At 40.2% G+C, this 26,244-nt stretch overlaps 1 protein-coding gene across 1 annotated transcript in view; it reads left to right on the top strand.

Annotated features, from left to right (window-relative positions):
• LOC124595435 (male-specific lethal 3 homolog) overlaps positions 1 to 26,244 on the top strand; it is a 140,803-nt gene that overhangs the window by 22,736 nt on the left and 91,823 nt on the right. The window contains exon 2 of the mRNA XM_047134176.1: positions 7,275 to 7,343. Within this exon, the coding sequence (XP_046990132.1) occupies positions 7,275 to 7,343 (69 nt within the window). The remainder of the gene's footprint in view (positions 1 to 7,274; positions 7,344 to 26,244) is intronic.

Genomic DNA, 26,244 nt, shown 5'->3' with positions numbered 1-26,244 from the left:
CCCGTCCGTCTCCCCACCCCCCCCCGTCCGTCTCCCCCCCCCCCGTCCGTCTCCCCCCCCCCGTCCGTCTCCCCACCCCCCCCCCGCCCGTCTCCCCACCCCCCCCCCCCCGTCCGTCTCCCCACCCCCCCCGTCCGTCTCCCCACCCCCCCCGTCCGTCTCCCCACCCCCCCCGTCCGTCTCCCCACCCCCCCCCGTCCGTCTCCCCCCCCCCCGTCCGTCTCCCCCCCCCCGTCCGTCTCCCCCCCCCCCCCCCCGTCCGTCTCCCCACTCCCCACCCCCCCTCCTTTCACATCAACTGCACTGTGCTGTTGAAGTTCCTTAGTTTGTCAACTCGGACTGAACTTTTTTCTGCTTTATTTTGTCGGCCTGCCTGTTTCCTCATTCTAAAACAAAAGTGTCCATTTTAATTATAATATTGTTTACTTTGTGCTTTTGCTTCCTGTAAAAATTTGTGTGTGTTGTTCCTACTCCTGTTCAGTACAGGTCACCTTTAATGCTGTAATCTATCATTAGCCAGATTGCTTGCTGCACCTTTTCCAATGAGTACCTGATTTCCTTCTCAAAATATCACTTGCACTTGATTTTATGACGCTTGTTACCAGATATTTTACACCTAAGTTTTCTTGTAACGTGTTCCCTTCGCCTCTCCTATGTAGCAAAAATTTTTTGTTGCTGCTAATTTAGTCTTAGTATCATTGCTGATAACATCTTGGACCTACTGATAACAAACAGACCCGAACTTTTGGACTGTAAGTGCAGAACAGGGAATCGGTGATCATAAGGCTGTTGCAGCATCCCTGAATATGGAAGTTAATAGGAATATAAAAAAAGGGAGGAAGGTTTATCTGTTTAACAAGAGTAATAGAAGGCAGATTTCAGACTACCTAACAGATCAAAACGAAAATTTCTGTTCCGACACTGACAATGTTGAGTGTTTATGGAAAAAGTTCAAGGCAATCGTAAAATGCGTTTTAGGCAGGTACGTGCCGAGTAAAACTGTGAGGGACGGGAAAAACCCACCGTGGTACAACAACAAAGTTAGGAAACTACTGCGAAAGCAAAGAGAGCTTCACTCCAAGTTTAAACGCAGCCGAAACCTCTCAGACAAACAGAAGCTAAACGATGTCAAAGTTAGCGTAAGGAGGGCTATGCGTGAAGCGTTCATTGAATTCGAAAGTGAAATTCTATGTACCGACTTGACAGAAAATCCTAGGAAGTTCTGGTCTTACGTTAAATCAGTAAGTGGCTCGAAACAGCATATCCAGACACTACGGGATGATGATGGCATTGAAACAGAGGATGACACGCGTAAAGCTGAAATACTAAACACCTTTTTCCAAAGCTGTTTCACAGAGGAAGACCGCACTGCAGTTCCTTCTCTAAATCCTCGCACAAACGAAAAAATGGCTGACATCGAAATAAGTGTCCAAGGAATAGAAAAGCAACTGGAATCACTCAATAGAGGAAAGTCCACAGGACCTGACGGGATACCAATTCGATTCTACAGAGTACGCGAAAGAACTTGCCCCCCTTCTAACAGCCGTGTACCACAAGTCTCTAGAGGAACGGAGGGTTCCAAATGATTGCAAAAGAGCACAGATAGTCCCAGTCTTCAAGAAGGGTCGTCGAGCAGATGCGCAAAACTATAGACCTATATCTCTTACGTCGATCTCTTGTAGAATTTTAGAACATGTTTTTTGCTCGCGTATCATGTCATTTCTGGAAACCCAGAATCTACTATGTAGGAATCAACATGGATTCCGGAAACAGCGATCGTGTGAGACCCAACTCGCCTTATTTGTTCATGAGACCCAGAAAATATTAGATACAGGCTCCCAGGTAGATGCTATTTTTCTTGACTTCCGGAAGGCGTTCCATACAGTTCCACACTGTCGCCTGATAAACAAAGTAAGAGCCTACGGAATATCAGACCAGCTGTGTGGCTGGATTGAAGAGTTTTTAGCAAACAGAACACAGCATGTTGTTATCAATGGAGAGACGTCTACAGATGTTAAAGTAACCTCTGGCGTGCCACAGGGGAGTGTTATGGGACCATTGCTTTTCACAATATATATAAATGACTTAGTAGATAGTGTCGGAAGCTCCATGCGGCTTTTCGCGGATGATGCTGTAGTATACAGAGAAGTTGCAGCATTAGAAAATTGTAGCGAAATGCAGGAAGATCTGCAGCGGATAGGCACTTGGTACAGGGAGTGGCAACTGTCCCTTAACATAGACAAATGTCTATGTATTGCGAATACATAGAAAGAAGGATCCTTTATTGTATGATTATATGATAGCGGAACAAACACTGGTAGCAGTAACTTCTGTACAATATCTGGGAGTATGCATGCGGAACGATTTGAAGTGGAATGATCATATAAAATTAATTGTTGGTAAGGCGGGTACCAGGTTGAGATTCATTGGGAGAGTGCTTAGAAAATGTAGTCCATCAACAAAGGAGGTGGCTTACAAAACACTCGTTCTACCTATACTTGAGTATTGCTCATCAGTGTGGGATCCGTACCAGATCGGTCTGACGGAGGAGATAGAGAAGATCCAAAGAAGAGCGGCGCGTTTCGTCACAGGGTTATTTGGTAACCATGATAGCGTTACGGAGATGTTTAATAAACTCAAGTGGCAGACTCTGCAAGAGAGGCGCTCTGCATCGCGATGTAGCTTGCTCGCCAGGTTTCGAGAGGGTGCGTTTCTGGATAAGGTATCGAATATATTGCTTCCCCCTACTTATACCTCCCGAGGAGATCACGAATGTAAAATTAGAGAGATTAGAGCGCACACGGAGGCTTTCAGACAGTCGTTCTTCCCGCGAACCATACACGACTGGAACAGGAAAGGGAGGTAATGACAGTGGCACGTAAAGTGCCCTCCGCCACACACCGTTGGGTGGCTTGCGGAGTATCAATGTAGATGTAGATGTAGAAGTAGATGTTGAATAACCCCCACATTAGCCACCCCAGTGAAAAACCAACCCACAATCCTTTCATTGCTAAACTAATCTCAAGAAAGAACTGCTAAACACACAACAAGAAATTGTATTTGTCTTCAGATGAGTTTTACAGCAGTAATTCATTAAAAATTGGTGCTGTCGCAACCTCCTGTTAAAGTTAGGAGGGTAATTTGGATGTGATCAGAGAAGACATTTGTGGTTACAAAGTCTCAGGACTGTGGCTTAGTGTCATAAACTTGTGGATTTGAATAGAACAGTCAGAAATGGATAATATATCTGTTAAGGGATTTATACCTCTGTTTGGAAATTGCGTTCAAAGGTTATCTTACTCCCAGATACAAAAGTATCACACAAGGGTGGGTTATGCGCAAGCAACTTCATAGACTGCTCTCTCTCTCTCTCTCTCTCTCTCTCTCTCTCTCTCTCTCTGTGTGTGTGTGTGTGTGTGTGTGTGTGTGTGTGTGTGTGTGTGTGTGTGTGTGTGTGTGTGTGTGTGTCAAACAGACGTTGGTGTATGCTTTTTCCATGAAATTCTCAAAAATGTTCTACACTGCCTAACAAAAGTGAAGCACCTAGAAGTTGAATGTCATTGTAACTTCATACACCTACAAACAATTGATATTCAGATGTAACGATGGTCCATGGAAAATGTAACGGCAGGCATACTCAGTGTCAAGATTCTGGTCAACCACATCCACCCATCACAATGGATGATCACTGTATAATGTACAAGAAACATTTTAATCCTTCACATCTGTGCCTGCCATCTCGCACCATCTGTTGGAGACCACCAGGAGTTGAGCAAGGGAATTTGTCCCATACATTGGCTGTTGTTAACACCACAATACGCCCCCAGGGCCTCGCACACTATGTAAATCACATTGCACGCCTATGGTAATCTCATTGTGTGCCTATGAAGTCTCGTCTCACTTGTGCAATGTGATTTATGACTTTGTCAGAAAGGCCACATTTTGTTGTAACTGATGGAAAGTATCAAGTAAAATGAAAGTAATGCCTGGCATCCTCAGCAAAATGTTATGGGCCCTCATCTGTACTGGATCTATATAAATGATTTAGGAGACTATCTGAGCAGCTTTCTTAGTTAGTTTGCAGATGATGCTGTCGTTTTCAGTCTAGTAGAGTGATCAGAAAATTAAAACCAATTACAGAGAGATTTCAGTAAGATATCTATAGGGTGAAAAATGTTGCAGTTGACTCTAAATAATGAGAAGTGTGAAGTCATCCACATGCATAGTAAATCCGCTAAATTCTGTTTACCTGATAAACAACACAAATTTAAAGGCTGGGTCATGCCATGACAAGTTGTCTAGAGGTTCCTGCATGACCATCATGGGTTTGGTATGACTTTGTATGAACATTCCCACATGTTCCCAATAAACATCTGTAAGGTTTCACCATCACCAATCCAATACTTGCAGAGATAGTCACTCTTTTGACCCCAGGTTTTCAGCAAATTTGGGACACATCATCTCTCACAGTATTTTCTTGAAAGAAACAAACGGAGGCCATCTTGTACAACTTTCTGCACTCTCTTAAGCCAAATAATAATAAAAAGATTTCTTGAGTAATTTTTATAGATATTAATTTGAAGCAAAGTCAGCTGAAAAGAGCCTCTAAAAAGGTGAAATTTAGCTTTATCTATGGAAATAATTGTGGTATAAACCTGAAACTTTGCGTGTAATAACTTTCCAATACAAGGTCATATAATGTAAAATTTCATTGTCTCTTTGCTTTCCAATTATTTATAAATCGAGGGCAAAGATGAGCATTTTTGTAACAGTGGCAAATGTGGATATTTTTTGCCAACTTTTACAAAAAGGATTTTGTGCAAACTCTTCTATACTGTTTTTATTAGAAAGACCATGTTGTAACTAAACAAACATTTCATTTTGCAATGAAAGAGCGTATATGGCCCTAAAAAGAAAAGCAGGTGGAAGTATGTTCGAAAAACACCCATATTCTACTGGTACTCAAATCTAATATATCTTATGTTCTACAGTTGTGTAGTATTCTTTGAGGAATGTTATTTTTTGCTGTAATAACTACAGAACCAAAGTGGTTATAAATGTCAAAATTTAACTGTGCATTGTTTGTGAAATTGTTGCATAACAGCTGCAACATCCATTGTATAAACTGCCTTAACTCTTACACCATTGTCACATTTTGTTTGGTGAAGTTCAGAGTAGGCTGTCTGACAATTTTGTAAAGGATTCATGTTATAGAATTTTGGATATGTCATTTTATTGTGCAATGCTTTTGACATGCTAGTTTAATTGTGGTTTGAAACATCCTGTACCTCAAACCACAGTTAAAGTACAGGGTGTTGAAAAATTTTACAACTTTGAAAATTCATATAAATTAACTCATAGAATCTACAGAGATGATTGTAGTATCAGTTTGTAGAGAAATACATAAAGTTTTGTCTCACCTAGTTCGCTAGTGCCGAATCACACCGTAAGGAGCGCTAGCGGCAGTTGCGTTAAAGATGGCTGATTTCACTGGAATCAAGTGTGCGAGCTGTGTGTTTTGCTTTGAAGAATAAAAGTCGGCGACAACAATTCAGTGTAATTTCCGTACCAAGTATGCTAGAGATCCTACTGCTAGGCTTACAATTTATGAGTGGCATAAATGTTTTGTCAAAACAGGGTCCTCGGTAAGACATGGGAAATCATCAGGTCGTCCAAGCACATCTGACGACATGTTGAGGGAGTGGGGCAACATTTCGTCAACAGCCCTATGAAATTGACCCGGTGTGCATCTCGCGACCTGCAAATCCCACATACGACTGTTTGGCATATGTTGAGAGACCGTTTGCATTTGAAACCGTACAGACTGATGATCGTACGAGCAATAAGACACTGATAAAATTGGTCACGAGAACTTCTGTCGGATATGTTAAATAGGTTACTTGAGGATGAACATTTCTTGGACAAAATCATCTTTTCTGACGAGTTGATTTGGCAAGTGGCAAGGGTAACACACACAACAGTAGGATTTGGGGCAGCGAAAATCCATATCAAACATTACCACATGTTCATGATAGCCCTAAACTTAATTTTTGTTGTGTATTGAGCCAGAATAAAGTGTAGGGCCCCTTTTTTCTGTGAGAGAACCATCAACGAGAAAGTGTACCTGGATATGTTACAACAATTTTTGATATCACAGATCGATGAGGATGACCAAGAACAAAATGCAAGGTGGTACACCACACCACTACCTGGCTGATGACTGGGATTTTCTCAGTGGTCGCTTTCCAGGTCAATAGATTGGCCGTGATGACACCACTCATTTTTTAATTTTATTTTTATGGGATTCATCAAGGATATCGTGTTTGTACCTCCTGTGCCAGGCTCTCTACCTGAATGTAGATCAAGAATTTGCACCGCCCCTGAGAAAGTTAAACCTGCAATGTTACAGCAAGTTTGGGAGGAAATGGACTTCCAGTGGGATGTGTGCAGGATAACCAACGGAAGCCACATACAACACCTTTAGTTTGAGGTAAAAAAACTTGATGTGTTTCTGTACAAAAAGTACTAAACCCAGTTCTGTATATTCTTTCAATTAATTTTTATGAATTTCTAAATTTGTAAAGTCCTTTCTGAAACACCCTGTATAGCATATTCTGCATCCGCATAGTTTGTGGCTATGTGAAACGTGAGTGTACGGATGGAAAATCGTAGACCAGTGTTGCATGGTCCAGGTGGCTTAACCACTGCTGGTTTCTTTTAACGTGAGAAAACTGGCACCCCATTGCAATATGGGCCATGCCCAATAGCTGTGCAGTAGCAGCCATAAGTGGGTTTTTGTGCTCAGAATCCAAAGCAGCCTGATGATACATTTCTGTAAGTGTTATAATATTGTATACTTCTTTAGCAACTGTATCTGAATGTACCGAAATAATCAGCAACCAGTTGCAGAAAAGAATCTTATTTACTTAATAGGTTTCAGAGACCTAGTACCCATCTTCAGGAGGCTATAACTATCACATTATTTACAAGTGTCATGCATCATATTGCTGTAGTCATGTGGTTCATAGCACCTGTACAATAATTCTTTAAGGAAGCCAAACAAGTGCAGACATTGTGCCAGAAATGGGGCCAGTCAACCGATAAGCACCAATTTTCATTATATTGTGCTTTCAAATATACTGTTTTTTACCTAACCTCAATCCTATGTTTTTTATTAGTTTCCTGTACACACAGTGTAATCATTTGCCATATTCATTTATGTACATTCTTCATTATTCCACATTTGCTTTCATTCCTCTCTGTTGCTGTTTTAGGTGCTGAAGGTTCTAGTGAAAACAGACAAGGGGGGCCGCAAAACTGTGGAATACCTGATACATTTCCAGGTTGGTATCATGTAGGACATATCTATTACATTAAAGAATAAATGCTGTAAAAGATTATTTAGCAGCCTAGGACTACCGAATGTTGTCATGTATGACCAGATTCACAAACAATCTTACGTTAGATATTTTCTTATAATACTGAAGTCCTGATTCAGGGTTGCAGTAGCATTGGTGGATTCATGCTAAAGGTAATGGTACTTCAAAACAGAATGAATAAAATGATGGTCTGAGGCAAAAACTATAGGGGCCAAGAGGTTAAAGCAGCTTCCCATCTAAGAAATTCTGATCTAATGAAATGGCTGAAAGAATCTAAATCATGGGCATTCTAAAGCAGGCCTCTAGGTGAACTACTTTTTCATCAAGATGATTCGAAACCCGCAAGTGAAACTTAGGGCAGAGATAGTTATGTACTTTAATTCTGTTAGTCTTCAGCTTATATCTTTGGGCATATACTCCTGAACAATTAAATAAGATTTGGCTTCTCTCTCTCTCTCTCTCTCTCTCTCTCTCTCTCTCTCTCTCTCTCTCTCTCTCAATAGTTTGGCATGTCATCGGGTGGAATTATTAACCAACACACTGCACCTCTAGGTAGTGAACTATCGTGTGTCGCTACACCAAATGCATACAGTGAATTCTTGATTTGGGCAAACATAGCAAGGCCAAAGTCAGCTACTGTATTTTGTAGTAGCAGACAGACAGGCTTCAGTGCGGTAAATTACTTACTAATTCAGTGTTGAATAGTGACAGCTATTCCACAGAGAATTATCTTCATGCTATGGAGTGCAGATCTCCCCACATGTATAATTGCTTAATTAATGTCAGAGGATGCTGGAGGCACAAAATGGCTGTTACTGGATGCTTAAAATATGGAAAAATATGGATCTGTTAGTTGTGCTGTGTTTGTGCGCACTGATTTCAAGGTTAGAGCATTTCAAAAGCCACAGTGTGATGCGTCCTGATTGCCAACAAGACACTTCTCAGCTTGGCAGTGGTCTTTTATTTGTGGAATATTTGCACAGAATGAAATTGGATCCCTGATTTTTTCTGCCATTATTTATTGTGGGTACACAATGCTGGAATATTAGACTCAATCACGTGATTCGGACTGTCCGCATACAGCACCCAACAGGCATCCATTACCTTCAGAAAGACGATTTGCCACCACATTCTTCCCAGGTAGTTGAAGTGGTTTGACACCCTCGTCCCAGTCCCCTGAAAGGGTTCACTCCTTCCTTACACGCTTAAGTCTATACTCTGCAAACAAAGAGGTGCATGGCAGAGGATACATCCCATTGTACCAGTTATTTGGGTCTCTCCCACTCAATTGATGAATGGAGTGTGGGAAGAATGATTGTTTGAATGCCTCTGTGTATGTAGTAATTATTCAGATCTTACCCTCACAATCCCTTTGTAAGTGATACAGAGGGGTTGTAGTATATTCCTAGAGTCGTCATTCAAAGCTGGTTCTTGAGACTTTGTTAACAGACTTTCTCAGGATAGTTTACGTCTGTCTTAAACAGTCTTGCAGTTCAGTTCCTTCAGTATCTCTGTGACACTGTCCCTAGGATTAAACAAACCAGTGACCATTCTTACTGCCCTTCTCTGTATATTTTCAGTATCCCCTGTAAGCCCTATCTGGTAAGAGTCCCCACACTTGATCAGTATACTACAACTGGGTGCATGCGTGCTTTGTAAGCAATATCCTTTGTAGCTGATTGCAATAAACCGAAGTCTAAAACTTGCTTTACAAATGACTGAGCCTATGTGATCATTCCATTTCATATCCCTACAAAGTGTTATGCCCAGGTATTTGCACAAATTGCCTGATTCCAACTGTGACTCTTTGACATTATAGTCACAGGAAACTTAAGTTTTCTCGTTTCATGAAATTTACAATTTTATATTTCTGAACCAAAAGCAAGTTGCCAATCATTGCACCACTTTGAAATCTTACCAATACCTGACTGAATATTTATGCAGCTGTTTTCAGATAGTACTCATTATAGGGTACTGCATCATCTACCAAATGCCTGAGGTTACTACTATCTGCAAGCTCATTAATATACTACATGAACAGCAAGGGTCCCAACACACTTTCCTGGGGCACACCCGTCTACGTCTGACAGTGAATCTCCATCCAAGATAACATGCTGTGTCCTCCCTACCAAAAATTCCTCAGTCCAGTCACCAATTTAAATTGATACTTCGTATGATCATATTTTTGACAAGTGGTTATGAGTCAAATGCTCTGCAGAAATCAAGAAATATTGCATCTACCTGCCTGTATCCAAAGCTTTCAGTACGTCATGTGAGAAGAGTGCAAGTTGGGTTTCATGTGACCAATGTTTTTGTAATCCATGCTGGTTGGCATTGAGGAAGTCATTCTGTTAAATACCTCATTATGTTTTAGCTCAGAATAAGCTCTAAGATTATACAACAAATCTGTCAGAGATGCTGGACAGTAGTTTTGTGGATCACTTCTACTATCCTTCTTGTAGACGGATGTGACCTGTGCTTTTTGCCAAGAGTGGGGCACCGTTTTTTGTTAGAGGGATGTACAATAGATTGTAGTTAGAAGAGGGACTAACTCAGCTGCAAATTCAGTATAGAATCTGACAGGGAAACCATAGGGCCCAGAGCTTCATTCAGTTTAATAAATTTCAGCTGGTTCTCAACAACGCTGACACTAGTACTTACTTTGTTCATCTTTTCAGTGGTAAGAGGATTAAATTGGGGCAGTTATCCTGGGTATTCCTCTGTAAAGGAATATATGAAAATGGAATTAAGCATTTTAGTTTTTGCTTTGCCATAGTTTCTCTACATGCTCTTGTCCTATGCTGAAAATTTAAAGTTCCTCGTTGAGATATGACACTACTGATTTTAATTTACTGGAAATTATGTATATAAAGTCTGCAGGAGCCAGATCAGGGGAATACGGAGGGTGTTCAAGAACAGTCACCATCTTGTGCACCAGGAATTGTAGCTCACAGATAGTGCAGTGTGCAAGGGCATTGTCTTAGAGCAACATCCATTTACCAGTCCTGTGCAACTCTGGCTGAACCTGCCAGATACGTTGTAGAATTGATTCGAAATGGGCTGGTAAAATGCAACATTAATGCTTTGACCTGCAGGAATAAATTCCTTGTGGATGCCATTGTTGTCGAAGAAGGCGATCAGTGTTTTCACCTTGGATTTTTGCAGGCAGCTTTTCTTTGGTTGTGGAGAAGATGGTGAACATCATGACATCGATTGCTGTTTTGATTCGGTATCGAACTGGTAGTACCATGTCCCATCTTCCGTGATGATTGTGTTCAGAAACAATGGATCCTGGTCACACATGGAAATAAAAGCACAAGAAGTTTCCATCTGTTTTGCTTTCTGCTAGTCTGTGAGCTTGGGCGGCACACATTGGGAGCAGATCTTCCACTTACCAAATCATAACGGACAATGGTGTGCACTGTGTCCTTGTTAATGCCCAATTCCTCTGCAATCAATCTGAGATTCCGTCGCCTATTTTGTGCCAGTATTTGTCGCACTTTCTCAATCTTTACTGGGGTTCTGCTTGTCGATGGCCAACCTGAATGTGGCTCATTCTCAGTTGTTTCTTTCCTTCACGGAAGAGCTTAAACAATTCATAAACACATTTTCCGCTCACAGCTTCCTTCCCCTACACCTGCACCAACATTCCATGTGTCTCCGTTGCAGTCTTCCCCAATTTGTAGCAGAACTTGTTTACGGGTTGGTCTATTGTGCTGTGACACTTCCTCTCACACTGACGACGTTCAACTGGTCGCAGTCTGTTTATGCAGTTAGTCATATGCAGTGCATGCTGTGTATAGATTATCAAGTCCCTGAAGACCCATACACATGCATGCACACATGCGCCAAGTTACCGATCAGATCACCATTCACTGAACTTCCTAGACACACCACGTGTGATGCATGCTTGTTATAGTTTTGTATAAGAGGAACTGACAAGGGTTCTGAGATTAGGCCATATTTCTTCCTATCAAAGCTGCAATTGTAACCTCTGACTATCCTATTCGTTCCCTCAAGGGACCAGCTAATGTACAGGCTTTGCAGTCCTGAAAGTCCCAGCCTATGAGGTGGTCAGCACTACCCCACACTCCTCACTGTCTATTCTGGGTGTGGTGTAGCAACCACTGAGGGGTGTGGCAGCAGAATGTTGTGTGTCTGGGAGAATGGGGATCTGCAACTGGTAATTACATGAAAGATCCTACCCCCCCCCCCCCCCCTCCATACGTACCCCTGCCAAGAAATATTGGCCTTTGTTGATGTTAATTGCAACTGTCACAATTTCAGTGAAACAAAACTGTTTGAAAGATCATCGTTTTAGCCAGTCAACTAGGTTCATAAGTTTCATATTTGATCAGGCTCACATGGCCACCACATTTGTGAATCATTAAAATATGAGCACTTAAAGCCATATACATTTTAGGGACGAACTGTGAAAAGCAGGATGAAGACATCCTGTGTCCAACAATTTTATATAGTATTGATGCCGGCCAGTTTAGTTTACAAGTGATGGTTTAAATTTTTTACGTAGAGAGATTTGGTACGATGCACTGTTCAGACATCGGACTAGTAGCAGGAACTTAATGAAAAGGCTCTATCCCTGGTTTCTGTATCAAGTGGCAGCAACATACTGACTATGTGATGGAATTTCCTGGCCCTTACAAAACATATTTAAACCTAAGTTGGCCAAAGAGTCTCAATCATACATAATCATTGCTCACCCTTCAACAGAAAGACTATGTTTGGACCGTCCACTGGCTACAAGTCCATCACGGATCTAGGTTAAGCAATGCAGAGTGGAGGAAAAACATAATTGGGCTCCAGCTTCTATCTCAGCAGCAGCAGATTTCAGCACAATGTTTAGTCTGTGAGTTGCAATGAGATGCTGACAAGAAGTGACCCATTTTGATTTACTATCTCCCGATTGGTCCACTGCAGTGACCACCCTCATTGTGCCACCATTGAGGGTACCCTTACCCTTGGTAGAGTGAGGGGTTGCTTTAGATTGTGGCAGGCAGTCAAAGATCTTCCTGGGGGGCCAATCGAAAGGCCTCCCTGGTTCACCTGGCAAAAAGATTTCAGATGCTATCTATGGCTGATAAAGATCTTCAACCAGATGCAGTTGTGTGCCCTGTTTCAGAGGAAGCCTCTCAGCCCACAAGATGTGGTGATTCACAGACTGGTATGGTATTACTGGTAGTTGGGAGCTCCACTGTTAGACAAGTAATGTGGCCGCTTAGGGATACGGCTACCAAGGAGGGGAAAAAATGCAGTATGTAGTGCACAGAATGGAGGAGTCATTCCATATGTGGAACGGGTGCTTCTCAATGTCATGATGAACAAGGGAGCAGGCAACTGCAGGTGATGGCTCCTGTCTAACGATTTGTGTTGCTTTGGATTTGAAGAGGTTGTCTCTAGTTTTAGGTGGCTGTCTGAGTTGGCAAAGGTTGCCAGTCCTGCTAATGAGAGAAAGGTGGAGCTCATCTATAGCATTGTCAACAGTACCAGCTGTGGATCATTGGTACAGAGCAGAGTGGAGGACCTGAATGAGAAGCTCAGATGGTTCTGTGATCATGCAGGATGCACAGATTCCTCAACTTGTGCAATAGTTATGGGAGATTCACAAAGGGTGCAGATAGTAGACAAGTCAACAATAAGTATTATGATTGTAATTCATCGTAACTGTGTTACAGAAGAACCAGACCTCCAAATGCTTAACAGAAAGCACTGAAGCTGAAATTGTTACACATACTGAAAAGTGGCTAAAGCCAGATATTAGCTTAGCCAAATTTTATACAAACGACCTAATGGTGTTTAGAGAGGATGGGTAAGTACTGTTTGTGGTGGAGTGTTTGTTGCTGTTAGTAGTAGTTTATCATTGTATTGAAAATGAAGGAGATGGTTCCTGAGAGTTAGTATGGGTAGGGGTTGTACTTGACAACCAGACTAAATTAAAATTAGTTCCTTTCACTAACCTCCCCCATCTCTCCTCAACTTGGATGATAAAGTTGCTGAGCACTTCAAAGAAAACTTGAGTCTCATTTCATGTAGGTACCCCACTCACACAATTACAGCTGGTGGTGACTTTGAAACAGCTTAAATCATTTAGTAAAGGCAAGTCCTGTGGACCAGATCATATACCAATTTGTTTTCTTTGTAGTAAGCTGACATAATAGCCTCATACTTCTCAATAATGTACAACTGCTTGCTTAATGGAAGATATGTATCTGAAGACTAGAAAGTTGCACAGGTCACACCAGTAATAGAGAAAAGAAGTAGGAGTAATCCAGTGAAATACATGTCCATGTCACTGACAGTGATTTGCAGTATGAGTTCGAAACACACACAGTGTTTTGAATATCATGAATTACCTGGAAGAAAAGTCTATAGACACGTAGTCAGCACAGTCAAAAAATATCGTTGTTGTGAAACACAATCAACCCTTCATTCACACAAAATAACGAGTGCTATTGATGGGATCTCAAATTTTTTCCATATTTCTAGCTTTGCAGAAGGCTTTTTGATACCATTTCTCACAAGCGACTTCTACTCAGATTGTGTGTCTGTGGAGTATCGCATCAGCTGAGACTAGATTAATGATTTCTGCCAGAAAGGTCACAGTTCATAGTAATTGGCAAAAAGACATAGAGTAAAACAGAGACGATATCTGACATTCCCCAAGGAAGTGTTTCAGGCCTCTGCTGTTCCTATCTAATGTGTTACAAACAATTTTGGAGAAAATCTTAAGCAGTCCTCCTTAGATTGTGTGCAGATGATGCTGTCATCTACTCTCTAGCAAAATTATAAGATACAATCGATTGGAAAATGATTTAAATAAGGTGCAAAAGTGGCATTGCTTCTAAATAATGGCAGGTATCAAGTCGTCCACATGAATACTAAAATGGAATCCATTAAATTACATTTACGTGATAAATCACATGAATTTTATTAGCAGAACACAGAGAACGTGCAACAGGTCTACTAAAAGGACTGCCTATGTTATACTTGTCTGTCATATGGATTGATGGAAGACACCGAAAAAGTCCAAAGAAGGGAAGTTTTCTGTTATCTCTCTCACACACACACACACACACACACACACACACACACACACACACACACACACACACACAGAGAGAGAGAGAGAGAGAGAGAGAGAGAGAGAGAGAGAGCATTAAACCATAGGTATTTTTTTGTTGCAGCAAGAGCTTTTCATGAAATTTTGGTCACCAACTTTCTCCTCTGAACGCAAAGATGTTTTATTGACACCCACAGACATAAGGAGGAATAATCACTGCAATAAAACAGGAGAAATTGGAGCATGCACATAAAGATTTAAGTGATAGTTTGGTCTGAATATGATTCACTGAACCCTCTGCCTAGGACCTCAGTGTCAATGGTAAAATAGTTTGTGCTTTCAGACAATAGATATCAAGCTTTTCTCAAGTTAAAGCAAGCAGCCACCTTCACAGATTATGACACAGGATTAATTTTAAGTTGAATGCATACAAGAAGTTGAATACTACAAATTGTACATTCTATTGTATGTTAAGTTAGAACTATGATGTAATGATTTTCACGCACCTCCAAGCAAAGGTACCTTGTTGGTCATTCCATTGTTTCCAGAGGTAATGCTCCATGGAACTGCTTACCAGCAGAAGTAAGTCTTCAGTGCCAAGTTGTATGTGATACTGATGGTTCTCAAGCAGATGTGGTGTGCTCATACATGTTGTTGTTGTTGTTGTTGTTGTTGTTGTTGTTGTGGTCTTCAGTCCTGAGACTGGTTTGATGCAGCTCTCCATGCTACTCTATCCTGTGCAAGCTTCTTCATCTCCCAGTACTTACTGCAACCTACGTCCTTCTGAATCTGCTTACTGTATTCATCTCTTGGTCTCACTCTACGATTTTTATTCTCCATGCTGCCCCCCAATACTAAATTGGTGATCCCTTGATGCCTCGGAACATGTCCTACCAACGGTCCCTTCTTCTTGTCAAGTTGTGCCACAAACTCCTCTTCTCCCCAGTGCTATTCAATACCTCCTCATTATGTGATCTACTCATTTAATCTTCAGCATTCTTCTGTAGCACCACATTTCAAAAGCTTCTATTCTCTTCTTGTCCAAACTATTTATCGTCCATATTTCACTTCCATACATGGCTACACTCCATACAAATACTTTCAGAAACGACTTCGTGACACTTAAATCAATACTCGATGTTAACAAATTTCTCTTCTTCAGAAACGCTTTCCTTGCCATTGCCAGTCTACATTTTATATCCTCTCTACTTCGACCATCATCAGTTATTTTGCTCCCCAAATAGCAAAACTCCTTTACTACTTCAAGTGTCTCATTTCCTAATCTAATTCCCTCAGCATCACCCGACTTAACTCGACTACATTGCATTATCCTCGTTTTGCTTTTGTTGATGTTCATCTTATATCCTCCTTTCAAGACACTGCCCATTCCATTCAACTGCTCTCTTATATCCTTTGTTTTGCATAAACGGTGCCCTCAATGAACTAGGTACTGCCTCATTGTTCCTTTCAACACAGGTAAATTGGCGACAGTACACTGTGCTGGTTCACAGAGGGTTGTTTGATCTTTAAGGCTGAAAGTGCTGGGGAAATAAAATGCTATTCTCTGACGTCTTCAGAATTGCGCTGAGACCCACACGATAATTGTATTTTTTAAGTATTCTGGTACGTGAAATTCTGAATTCGGATATCAATTTCCCAAACTAGTTCGATGCACCTCTCAAAAATACCCAAGAAAATAGACTTTAAAGTTAAGTACAAAATATATAAAGATGGAAAAAATTAATTCGTAATGTGTTTTTAATTCAAACAATCTTTGTGTTAGTATTTTTGCGTGCAATATGAAATTAGAAAAAGAACCGTGTAATTGTCATAAAATTAGCATTTATTTGGTGAATTTTATATGTAAATGTTGTAGGTACTTGAACTGAATGGAAAACAAAACAAAAAACATGACGACTGAAACGAGACTTGAACCATCCATCTATCGGTTACCACTCTATTGCACTACAGATTGTTTTTTTCATCTTTATGTTCACGGAAATGCTAATAGAACATGCACCTTTGTTTAAAAATTTGCATTACCTTGGAATAAAATCCGGGTCCCCTCCATGGCAGACAGGTATTCTACCATGCTGCCTATTGAAAAATTGAGCTTGCTTCGTGGTATTAAACACACTGGGAAAACTTCAAGGTTGGATTTCCACTAGTTTTTTTTTTTTTTAGTTGCACTGATCTAATTTTGAGGATTGATACTTGAATCCTGAATTTCACGTACCATAAATACAAAAAATAGTGAAAATCCGATTGCCTTGTTAAACCAATTCAGGATTCGGGAACAGAACTCTCAGGAAGTGCTAATGCCAGTGTTTGCTTCTTGTTTCAGGCAATTTTAGAACTCATATTTCTGTTTCTCCATGTCTTTAAGATGGCCTGGAGAGTTGTAGTGATATTAGCCATAACTTCTTTGTTATTTCAAAATGCTTTTTCTTAAAGTAAAGAAAGATGTCATAATTAATAAGACCAAGTAGGTGGGGCATGTAGTCAAAGTTATTTACTGAATGTCATTTCTTCCATGTTTAGATGAACTTCTCCATTCATCTTACTGGAAGATGGCTGGTTGTGGCTGAAATCTGCAGTTTCTAATTGAAATTGGGAGACTGTGAAAGAAAATAATTTTCAAAAAAAAATATTTATCTCTAGGCCAAAATATCATATATGCAGTGTAATATGCACATATGAACAGTTGGTGATCCAATAACCATATATTTTATGTAAAAAAAAAAAATTAAATTTACTAGTTGGTGGGAAGGAGGAGATTGAAAATAAAGGGAAAACACATTGTCAGCTCATATGTAGTAAAATGTGTTTTCTTGTATTTGGTACATCCACAGTTTAAAATAATCATTCACAAAGTCCTGTACAGTAGAACACTATTCAATTTGGACAATCTACTACAATATTAATTGCAACATAAAAAAAGTCCATGCAGCATCAGTTGCATATTAATCAGCCTTAAACTTACTACTACTTCTACAGTTGTTATGCTCATCTTTTTTTTTTTTTTTTTTTCCCATCAGTCTACTGACTGGTTTGATGCGGCCCGCCACGAATTCCTTTCCTGTGCTAACCTCTTCATCTCAGAGTAGCACTTGCAACCTACGTCCTCAATTATTTGCTTGACGTATTCCAATCTCTGTCTTCCTCTACAGTTTTTGCCCTCTACAGCTCCCTCTAGTACCATGGAAGTCATTCCCTCATGTCTTAGCAGATGTCCTATCATCCTGTCCCTTCACCTTATCAGTGTTTTCCACATATTCCTTTCCTCTCCGATTCTGCGTAGAACTTACTCATTCCTTACCTTATAAGTCCACCTAATTTTCAACATTCGTCTATAGCACCACATCTCAAATGCTTCGATTCTCTTCTGTTCCGGTTTCCATGTTTCACTGCCATACAATGCTGTACTCCAGACGTACATCCTCAGAAATTTCTTCCTCAAATTAAGGCCGGTATTTGATATTAGTAGACTTCTCTTGGCCAGAAATGCCTTTTTTGCCATAGCGAGTCTACTTTTGATGTCCTCCTTGCTCCGTCCGTCATTAGTTATTTTACTGCCTAGGTAGCAGAATTCCTTAACCTCATTGACTTAGTGACCATCAATCCTGATGTTAAGTTTCTCGCTGTTCTCATTTCTACTACTTCTCATTACCTTCGTCTTTCTCCGATTTACTCTCAAACCATTAGACTGTTCATTACATTCAGAAGATCATTTAATTATTTTTCACTTTCACTCAGGATAGTAATGTCATCAGCGAATCGTATCATTAATATCCTTTCACCTTGTATTTTAATTCCACTCCTGAACCTTTCTTTTATTTCCATCATTGCTTCCTCGATGTACAGATTGAAGAGTAGGGGCGAAAGGCTACAGCCTTGTCTTACACCCTTCCTAATACGAGCACTTCGTTCTTGCTCGTCCACTCTTATTATTCGCTCTTAGTTGTTGTACATATTGTATATGACCCGTCTCTCCCTATAGTTTACCCCTACTTTTTTCAGAATCTGTAACAGCTTGCACCATTTTATATTGTCGAACGCTTTTTCCAGGTCGACAAATCCTATGAAAGTGTCTTGATTTTTCTTTAGCCTTGCTTCCATTATTAGCCGTAACATCAGAATTGCCTCTCTCGTCCCTTTACTTTTCCTAAAGCCAAACTGATCATCACCTAGCGCATTCTCAATTTTCTTTTCCATTCTTCTGTGTATTATTCTTGTAAGCAGCTTCGATGCATGAGCTGTTAAGCTGATTGTGCGATAATTCTCGCACTTGTCAGCCCTTGCCATCTTCGGAATTGTGTGGATGATGCTTTTCCGAAAGTCAGATGGTATATCGACAGACTCATATATTCTACACACCAACGTGAATAGTCGTTTTGTTGCCACTTCCCCCAATGATTTTAGAAATTCTGATGGAATGTTGTCTATCCCTTCTGCCTTATTTGACCGTAAGTCCTCCAAAGCTCTTTTAAATTCCGATTGTAATACTGGATCCCTTATCTCTACTATATCGAGTCCTGTTTCTTCTTCTATCACATCAGACAAATCTTCACCCTCATAGATGCTTTCAATGTATTCTTTCCACCTATCTGCTCTTTCCTCTGCATTTAACAGTGGAATTCCCGTTGCACTCTTAATGTTACCACCGTTGTTTTTAATGTCACCAAAGGTTGTTTTGACTTTCCTGTATGCTGAGTCTGTCCTTCCGACAATCATATCTTTTTCGATGTCTTCACATTCTTCCTGCAGCCATTTCGTCTTAGCTTCCCTGCACTTCCTATTTATTTCATTCCTCAGCGACTTGTATTTCTGTATTCCTGATTTTCCCAGAGCATGTTTGTACTTCCTCCTTTCATCAATCAACTGAAGTATTTCTTCTGTTACCCGTGGTTTCTACGCAGCTACCTTCTTTGTACCTATGTTTTCCTTCCCAACTTCTGTGATGACCCTTTTTAGAGATGTCCATTCCTCTTCAACTGTACTGGCTACTGCGCTATTCCTTATTGCTGTATCTATAGCGTTAGAGAACTTCAAACGTATATCATCATTCCTTAGTACTTCCGTATCCCACTTCTTTGCGTATTGATTCTTCCTGACTAATGTCTTGAACTTCAGCCTACTCTTCATCACTACTATATTGTGATCTGAGTCTATATCTGCTCCAGGGTACGCCTTACAATCCAGTATCTGATTTCGGAATCTCTGTCTGACCATGATGTAATCTAATTGAAATCTTCCCGTATCTCCCGGCATTTTCCAAGTATACCTCCTCCTCTTGTGATTCTTGAACAGGGTATTCGCTATTACTAGCTGAAACTTGTTACAGAACTCAATTAGTCTTTCTCCTCTTTCATTCCTTGTCCCAAGCCCATATTCTCCTGTAACCTTTTCTTCTACTCCTTCCTCTACAACTGCATTCCAGTCGCCCATGACTATTAGATTTTCGTCCCCCTTTACACACTGCATTACCCTTTCAATATCCTCATACACTTTCTCTATCTGTTCATCTTCAGCTTGCGACGTCGGCATGTATACCTGAACTATCGTTGTCGGTGTTGGTCTGCTGTCGATTCTGATTAGAACAACCTGGTCACTGAACTGATCACAGTAACACACCCTCTGCCCTACCTTCCTATTCATAACGAATCCTACACCTGTTATACCATTTTCTGCTGCTGTTGATATTACCCGATACTCATCTGACCAGAAATCCTTGTCTTCCTTCCACTTCACTTCACTGACCCCTACTATATCTAGATTGAGCATTTGCATTTCCGTTTTCAGATTTTCTAGTTTCCCTACCACGTTCAAGCTTCTGACATTCCACACCCCGACTCGTAGAACGTTATCCTTTCATAGATTATTCAATCTTTTTCTCATGGTAACCTCACCCTTGGCAGTCCCCTCCCGGAGATCGGAATGGGGGACTATTCCGGAATCTTTTGCCAATGGAGAGATCATCATGACACTTCTTCAATTACAGGCCACATGTCCTGTGGATACACGTTACGTGTCTTTAATGCAGTGGTTTCCATTGCCTTCTGCATCCTCATGTCGTTGATCATTGCTGATTCTTCCGCATTTAGGTGCAATTTCCCACCCCTAGGACAAGAGAGTGCCCTGAACCTCTATCCGCTCCTCCGCCCTCTTTGACAAGGCCATTGGCAGAATGAGGCTGACTTCTTATGCCGGAAGTCTTCGGCCGCCAATGCTGATTATTCGTCAAAATTTAGGCAGTGGCGGGGATCGAACCCGGGACCGAAGACGTTTTGATTATGAATCAAAGACGCTGCCCCTAGACCACGGTGACTGTTTGTATTGCACCTTAATAAAAGTATGTTTTTAAGCAAAGGAAGGAACGCTGTAACCAGAATCTTTCAAAGGCTATAGTTCTTTAAAAATTTTCACAGTGATTAAGAGGAGACTTAAGTTTATCCTTGCTTGGAACTGACTGAGGTCAGTGACTGTATTAATGACTTCAGCATGAAACCATATCTGTTAAGTTATAGAATTAAATGTACAAATTGTCACCTCTTGCATCTGGATTGTTTAAACTAGATCATAGAATTGACAGGATATAATGTCAAGGGACTGCAGTGTTACATCAGGATGTCAATAGAGGATAATAGACTTGCACAAACTTTACAAATGATGTTTCCTCAGCTACTGTTTATTGCATGGATCCAAATGTCACATGCAGGCCACATTGTCTAACTTTCACAGTTGTGTACCAAACTGATGATATATTGAAAGGATGCCCCCATTTAAATTAAATATTTATTTATTCTGCGTCAATAGTGTCCAAAGTGATCAGGAAGTGTCACCATATAGTATTTGACATCTGTGACAGGCACAAGTATGCATGACGACCTATGTACTGTGAGATCCACATCAATTTTGACATCTTAGAGATTTAATAATTGACACATGGATGATTTGATGTGTATGTGCCACTGACAGTGGAATTCATGACATAATCCTGGTCTGGCAATTGAATATTTTACTTGTCACTCCAGAGGTAAAATAGTCCCACATTCAGGTCCCCAGGCAGAGAGGCTCAGGAGGATGTCACCAAGGAAAAGAAAACGGACATTCTACAGATACGAGTATGGAATGTCAGATCACTTTTTTTGGTAGGTAGGTCATAAAATATAAGAAGAAAAATCAATAGGTTGAAGTTAGATACAGTGGGAATTGGTGAAGCACAGTGATAGGAAGAAGAGGACTTCTGGTCAGGTGAGTGCAGGGATATAAATACAAATTCAAATAGGGTTAATGTAGGAGTAGATCTAATAATGAGCAAGAACATAGGAATGTGGTTAAGCTACTATGAGCAGCATAGATAATGCATATAGACACAGCCAACTTCACCACAGTACTAAAAGTTCATACTTAAGCTCACTCTGCAGATGATAGGGATTGAAAGAATATGTGACGATATGAAAGAAACTATTCGTACACTTCAGGGAGACAAAAATTTCATTGATGGGTGGTAGGAAGAGAAGGAAAATAAATGGGGGGGGGGGGGGGTGAGACGAAGCTGCCTGATAGAATTTTAGACGTAGCATTATTTAATCACCACTAACACTTGGTTTAAGAATGATGAAAGAAGGTTGTGTATATGGAAGAGACCTGGAGACATCAGTAGGTTTCACATTTATTATTATGTGATGTTTCAGAACTAGATTGTAATAGTTAAGGGCGGGTGTGGACTCTGATAATAATTTATTGGTTATGAACTGTAGATTAAACTGAAGAATTCAAAAAAAGATAGGAAATAAAGGAGTCAGACTTTTTTTTAAAAAAACCAGATTTTTTTTTTTTTTTTTTTATAGAGTTTCGAAGGGAGACTCAGAAAATGATTGACTGAAACGGGGGACAGGAACAAAGTAGGTGAAGAACGGGTAGCTTTGTGATATGAAATAGTTGAGGCAGCAGAGGATCAAATAGGTGAAAGGGCTAGTAGAAAGACTACTGAATTTAATTTATGTAAAGAAAGGACAAAATATAAAAATGAATCATGTGAAAGGGAATACTAATGTCTAAAAAATGATATGGACAGGAAGTGCAAAATGGCTAAGGGTGGATGGTTAGAGGACAGATGTAAAGATTTAGAAACATATTTCACTAGAGGAAAGAGAGATTGTGTGTAGGAAAATTAAAGAGGCAATTACAGAAAAGAGAGGCAAGTGTACGAATATAAAGAACTCGGTTGGAAAACCGATACTAGGCAAAGAAGGGGAACATGAAAGATGGAAGGAATATATTGAGGATCTATGAAAGTGGAAAGAACTGAAGGCAATATTATAGAAAGGGAAGAGGAAGTAGATGAAGATGAGATGTCAGATACGACCCTACTAGAATAATTTGAGAGAGCCCTGAAAGACCTAAGTCGAAACAAGGCCCCTGGAGTAGATGCTATTTCATCAGAACAGTTGATAGCTTTGGGAGACCCAGACATGACAAAACTTAAAACTGGTGCGCAAGATACCTCGAACAGGGGAAATACCCTCAGACTTCAAGAAAAATGTATTATCAAACGGGGTGATTTCGGACAGTATGGCTTAGTTGCTCTTTCCCACTGCATAGAAACAAAGAGTTACTTATTTTAACATCCATGCACCAGTTATTTCAAGTGCAAGATTGCATTTATCACTTTCCACACTTGCATCGATTGTTTCCCTAGGTGAATAATTGACGAACACTCTGTGTTAAAAATCCATGCGTTGTCATAAAGTGGAACTTTCTATTGTTGCGCCAAGTGGGAAGTTATTGTAACCGTAATTGTCGACACGCTCAGTAGCTAACAGCATTGAGACAATTTCTGTACAAGTTTGTTAAGTTTCTCGTGCAAGATTATAAAATAACGACTGTTTTTGTAAAACTGTGTACTGTGTGGGGTGATTTCGGACAATGCCAAGAACATATAAGAGCAGGAGAGGTGCTATGGTATGTTGTAATTATGACCCGGAACTTTTAGATAAAGCTGTTAATGATATTCAGAGTGGTAAATTATCGTACACAAAAGCGTGTGAGTTGTATGATATACCTAAATCAACCCTACAAAATAAAGTGCAGGAAGCACATCCGAAAAAAATAGGACGACAGCCAGTGCTACATGAAGAAGAAGAAGAAGAAGAAGAAGAAGAAATGTTGAAGCAAGGTTTCTTGAGAGCTGCACACTGGGGATTTCCCCTCGCTAAATTGGATATTAGATATTTAGTTAAAGGCTACCTTGATAAATCTGGCCGAAAAGAGAAGAAATTTTGTAATAGTTTGCCAGGAGAAGAATGGGTGCATTTATCCCTCAAATGACAGTCAGAAGACCTTTTCGTTCGCTTATGCGAAAATATTAAGCGAGCTCGTTGCAGAAGTGAACAAATCTCCAATATCGAGGCAAAGCTGGAAAATCTCCCACCTATGAACATATCAACTATGTGAAACCAACATGTCCGATGATCCAGGCAAGCAGCAGATAATTACAAAACGAGGGAGTAAGCATGCTGAAAAATTGATGGACTCATCAAAATCTAGTGTCTCAATAATGATGACAGCTAGTGCTGATGGTAAACTGCTTCCTCCGTACGTCCTTTACAAATCAGAGCATTTGTGGGACACGTGGCAAGGTGGTGTACCACAAGGAACCCGTTTCAATATGAACAAAAGTGGGTGGTTTGACCTGCCAGTATTTGAAGACTGGTTCTTTACAGTCGCTTTGCTCTATTTGAAGAGGCAAAACGGGCCAACAGTCATGATTGGAGACAACTTATCCAGTCACGTGTCTTTACGTGTTATTGAAGAGTGTGAGCAGAAAAATATTTCATTCATTCTTCTGCCCCCCCCCCCCCCCCCCAAATAGCACGCACCTCCTCCAACCACTCGATGTAAGCTTCTTCAGGTCAATGAAAGCAGCGTGGCGAGCTGTACTAACTGACTGGAAGAAACACACTTGTTGGACCATTTCCAAGGATGCCTTCCCCTCTCTTCTGAAGCAGACACTAAGATTTCAGCAAACTCCAAGGAAAACATAAATGGTGGATTTCGCGCCATGGGCCTAATCCCTTTTGATCCAGATCATGTCTTCGGAAAATTGCCTGATTACAAGGAGAGGCAGCAAAGCAACACAGACGCATGGTCTTCCACTTTTGAAGAAATGCTCAAAGAAATTTGTTGTCCTCCAAATAAGCTTGGCAGCTCCCGCCGCCGCCGCAAACTAGATATTCAACCTGGAAATTCAATGACTGGCCGAGATTTTCAAGGAAATGAAAACAGTGCTGAAACAAATGACAGTGCGTGTAGCAGTAGTGAAAGTGAAAACGACGCATCATCCAATGAAGTTTTACTGCTGAAAGACGAGGCTTTTCTTGTTGCAGAGTACAAATATAAACGTGGAAACAAGGAGCAAACAAGGCAGTATGTTGGAGTGGCCACAGATGTTGGTGCTACAGAAGTAAATGTGAAATTCTTGCGCCCACACAAGAACAGTAAAAACATATGTGTGTTTCCTAATGTCCCCGATAAAGACACAATACAAAAATTGCAGATTTCGAGAATACTTCCCACACCAGTTGAGAAGAAAGGAGTGTTCATTTGTCAAGATGATGTGCTTTAGACTCGAAGGCAATCGTTTATTTAAAGAGTTTGCAACTTAATTTAGAATGATGAGTGAGAAAAATTATTTTGACCTTTTAGTTAATTACTTTGTTTGTGTCTGTTTGAAATATTTCATTTGAGAACTGTAAAAAATTTATTTAAATTCTTGCAAAATAAAAACTAATCTGTAATATATAAAATTCATTATATCATTCAATATCACTTATTCGTAACAAAGGGCTGCGTTAAAATGTGTAAAATGTCACCAAAATCAAATAAAAAGCATGTCAAATTTTAAAAAAAGGCAGTAACTGTATAAATTCACCCTCTATACACTGTAACTTCGGACAGAGATTTAGAAAACACGTGTCCAAAATCACCCCAATCCATGGGGTGACTTCGGACACTTCATTTAACTGCCTCAGATAAATATGCCTACACATACACTTTCTGGTTCTGGGGTATTTTATTCGTTACACATATACCCTACCACTTCCATAACAGTCAATTTAATCTAACATTATATAAGAAAGTTGCAATCAAAATAACAACAAACTGTCCGAAATCAACCCGTTTGACGGTAATAATATGTACTCCAAAGAAAGTAGATGCTCACAAGTGTTAGTATCACCAAACTGTCTGTTTAAAAAGGTGTGGTTGTAAAATATTGACACAGAAGACTTGAAAAACTGGTAGAAACAAACCTCAGGTAATATCAGTTTGGGAGAAAAGTTGGAACATGCAAAGCAATACTGACCCTACAACTGAAATTTAAAAAAATGGTTACAGAAAGGCAAGCTTAGTTGGATATATTTTGTAAACTTGTGGCAGTGTTAACTGAAATACACTCATTGCAATTCTGAAGGCAACAGAGATAAAATATAGGGGGGACAGAAGTTTAATGCAACTTCTACAGGAACCAGATGGCAGTTTTAAGATTCTAAGGGCATGAAATGGAAGCAGTGGTTGAGAATGGAGTGAGACAGGGTTGCTAACCTATTCTCATTGTTACTCGATCTGTACATAGAGCAAGGAGAAAAGGAAACACACACAAAGTTGGCGAAGGAATTAAAGTTCTGGGAGCAGAAATAAAAAAATTGGTTTTGCTAATGCCATCATAATTCTGTCGGACAGCAAAGGTCTTGGTAGAACAGTTGAATAGAATGGACAGTACTT

This window comes from Schistocerca americana, chromosome 2 (assembly GCF_021461395.2).
Source record: "Schistocerca americana isolate TAMUIC-IGC-003095 chromosome 2, iqSchAmer2.1, whole genome shotgun sequence".
Taxonomy (NCBI): domain Eukaryota; kingdom Metazoa; phylum Arthropoda; class Insecta; order Orthoptera; family Acrididae; genus Schistocerca; species Schistocerca americana.
This window is presented reverse-complemented; position numbering and strand designations above follow the sequence as displayed.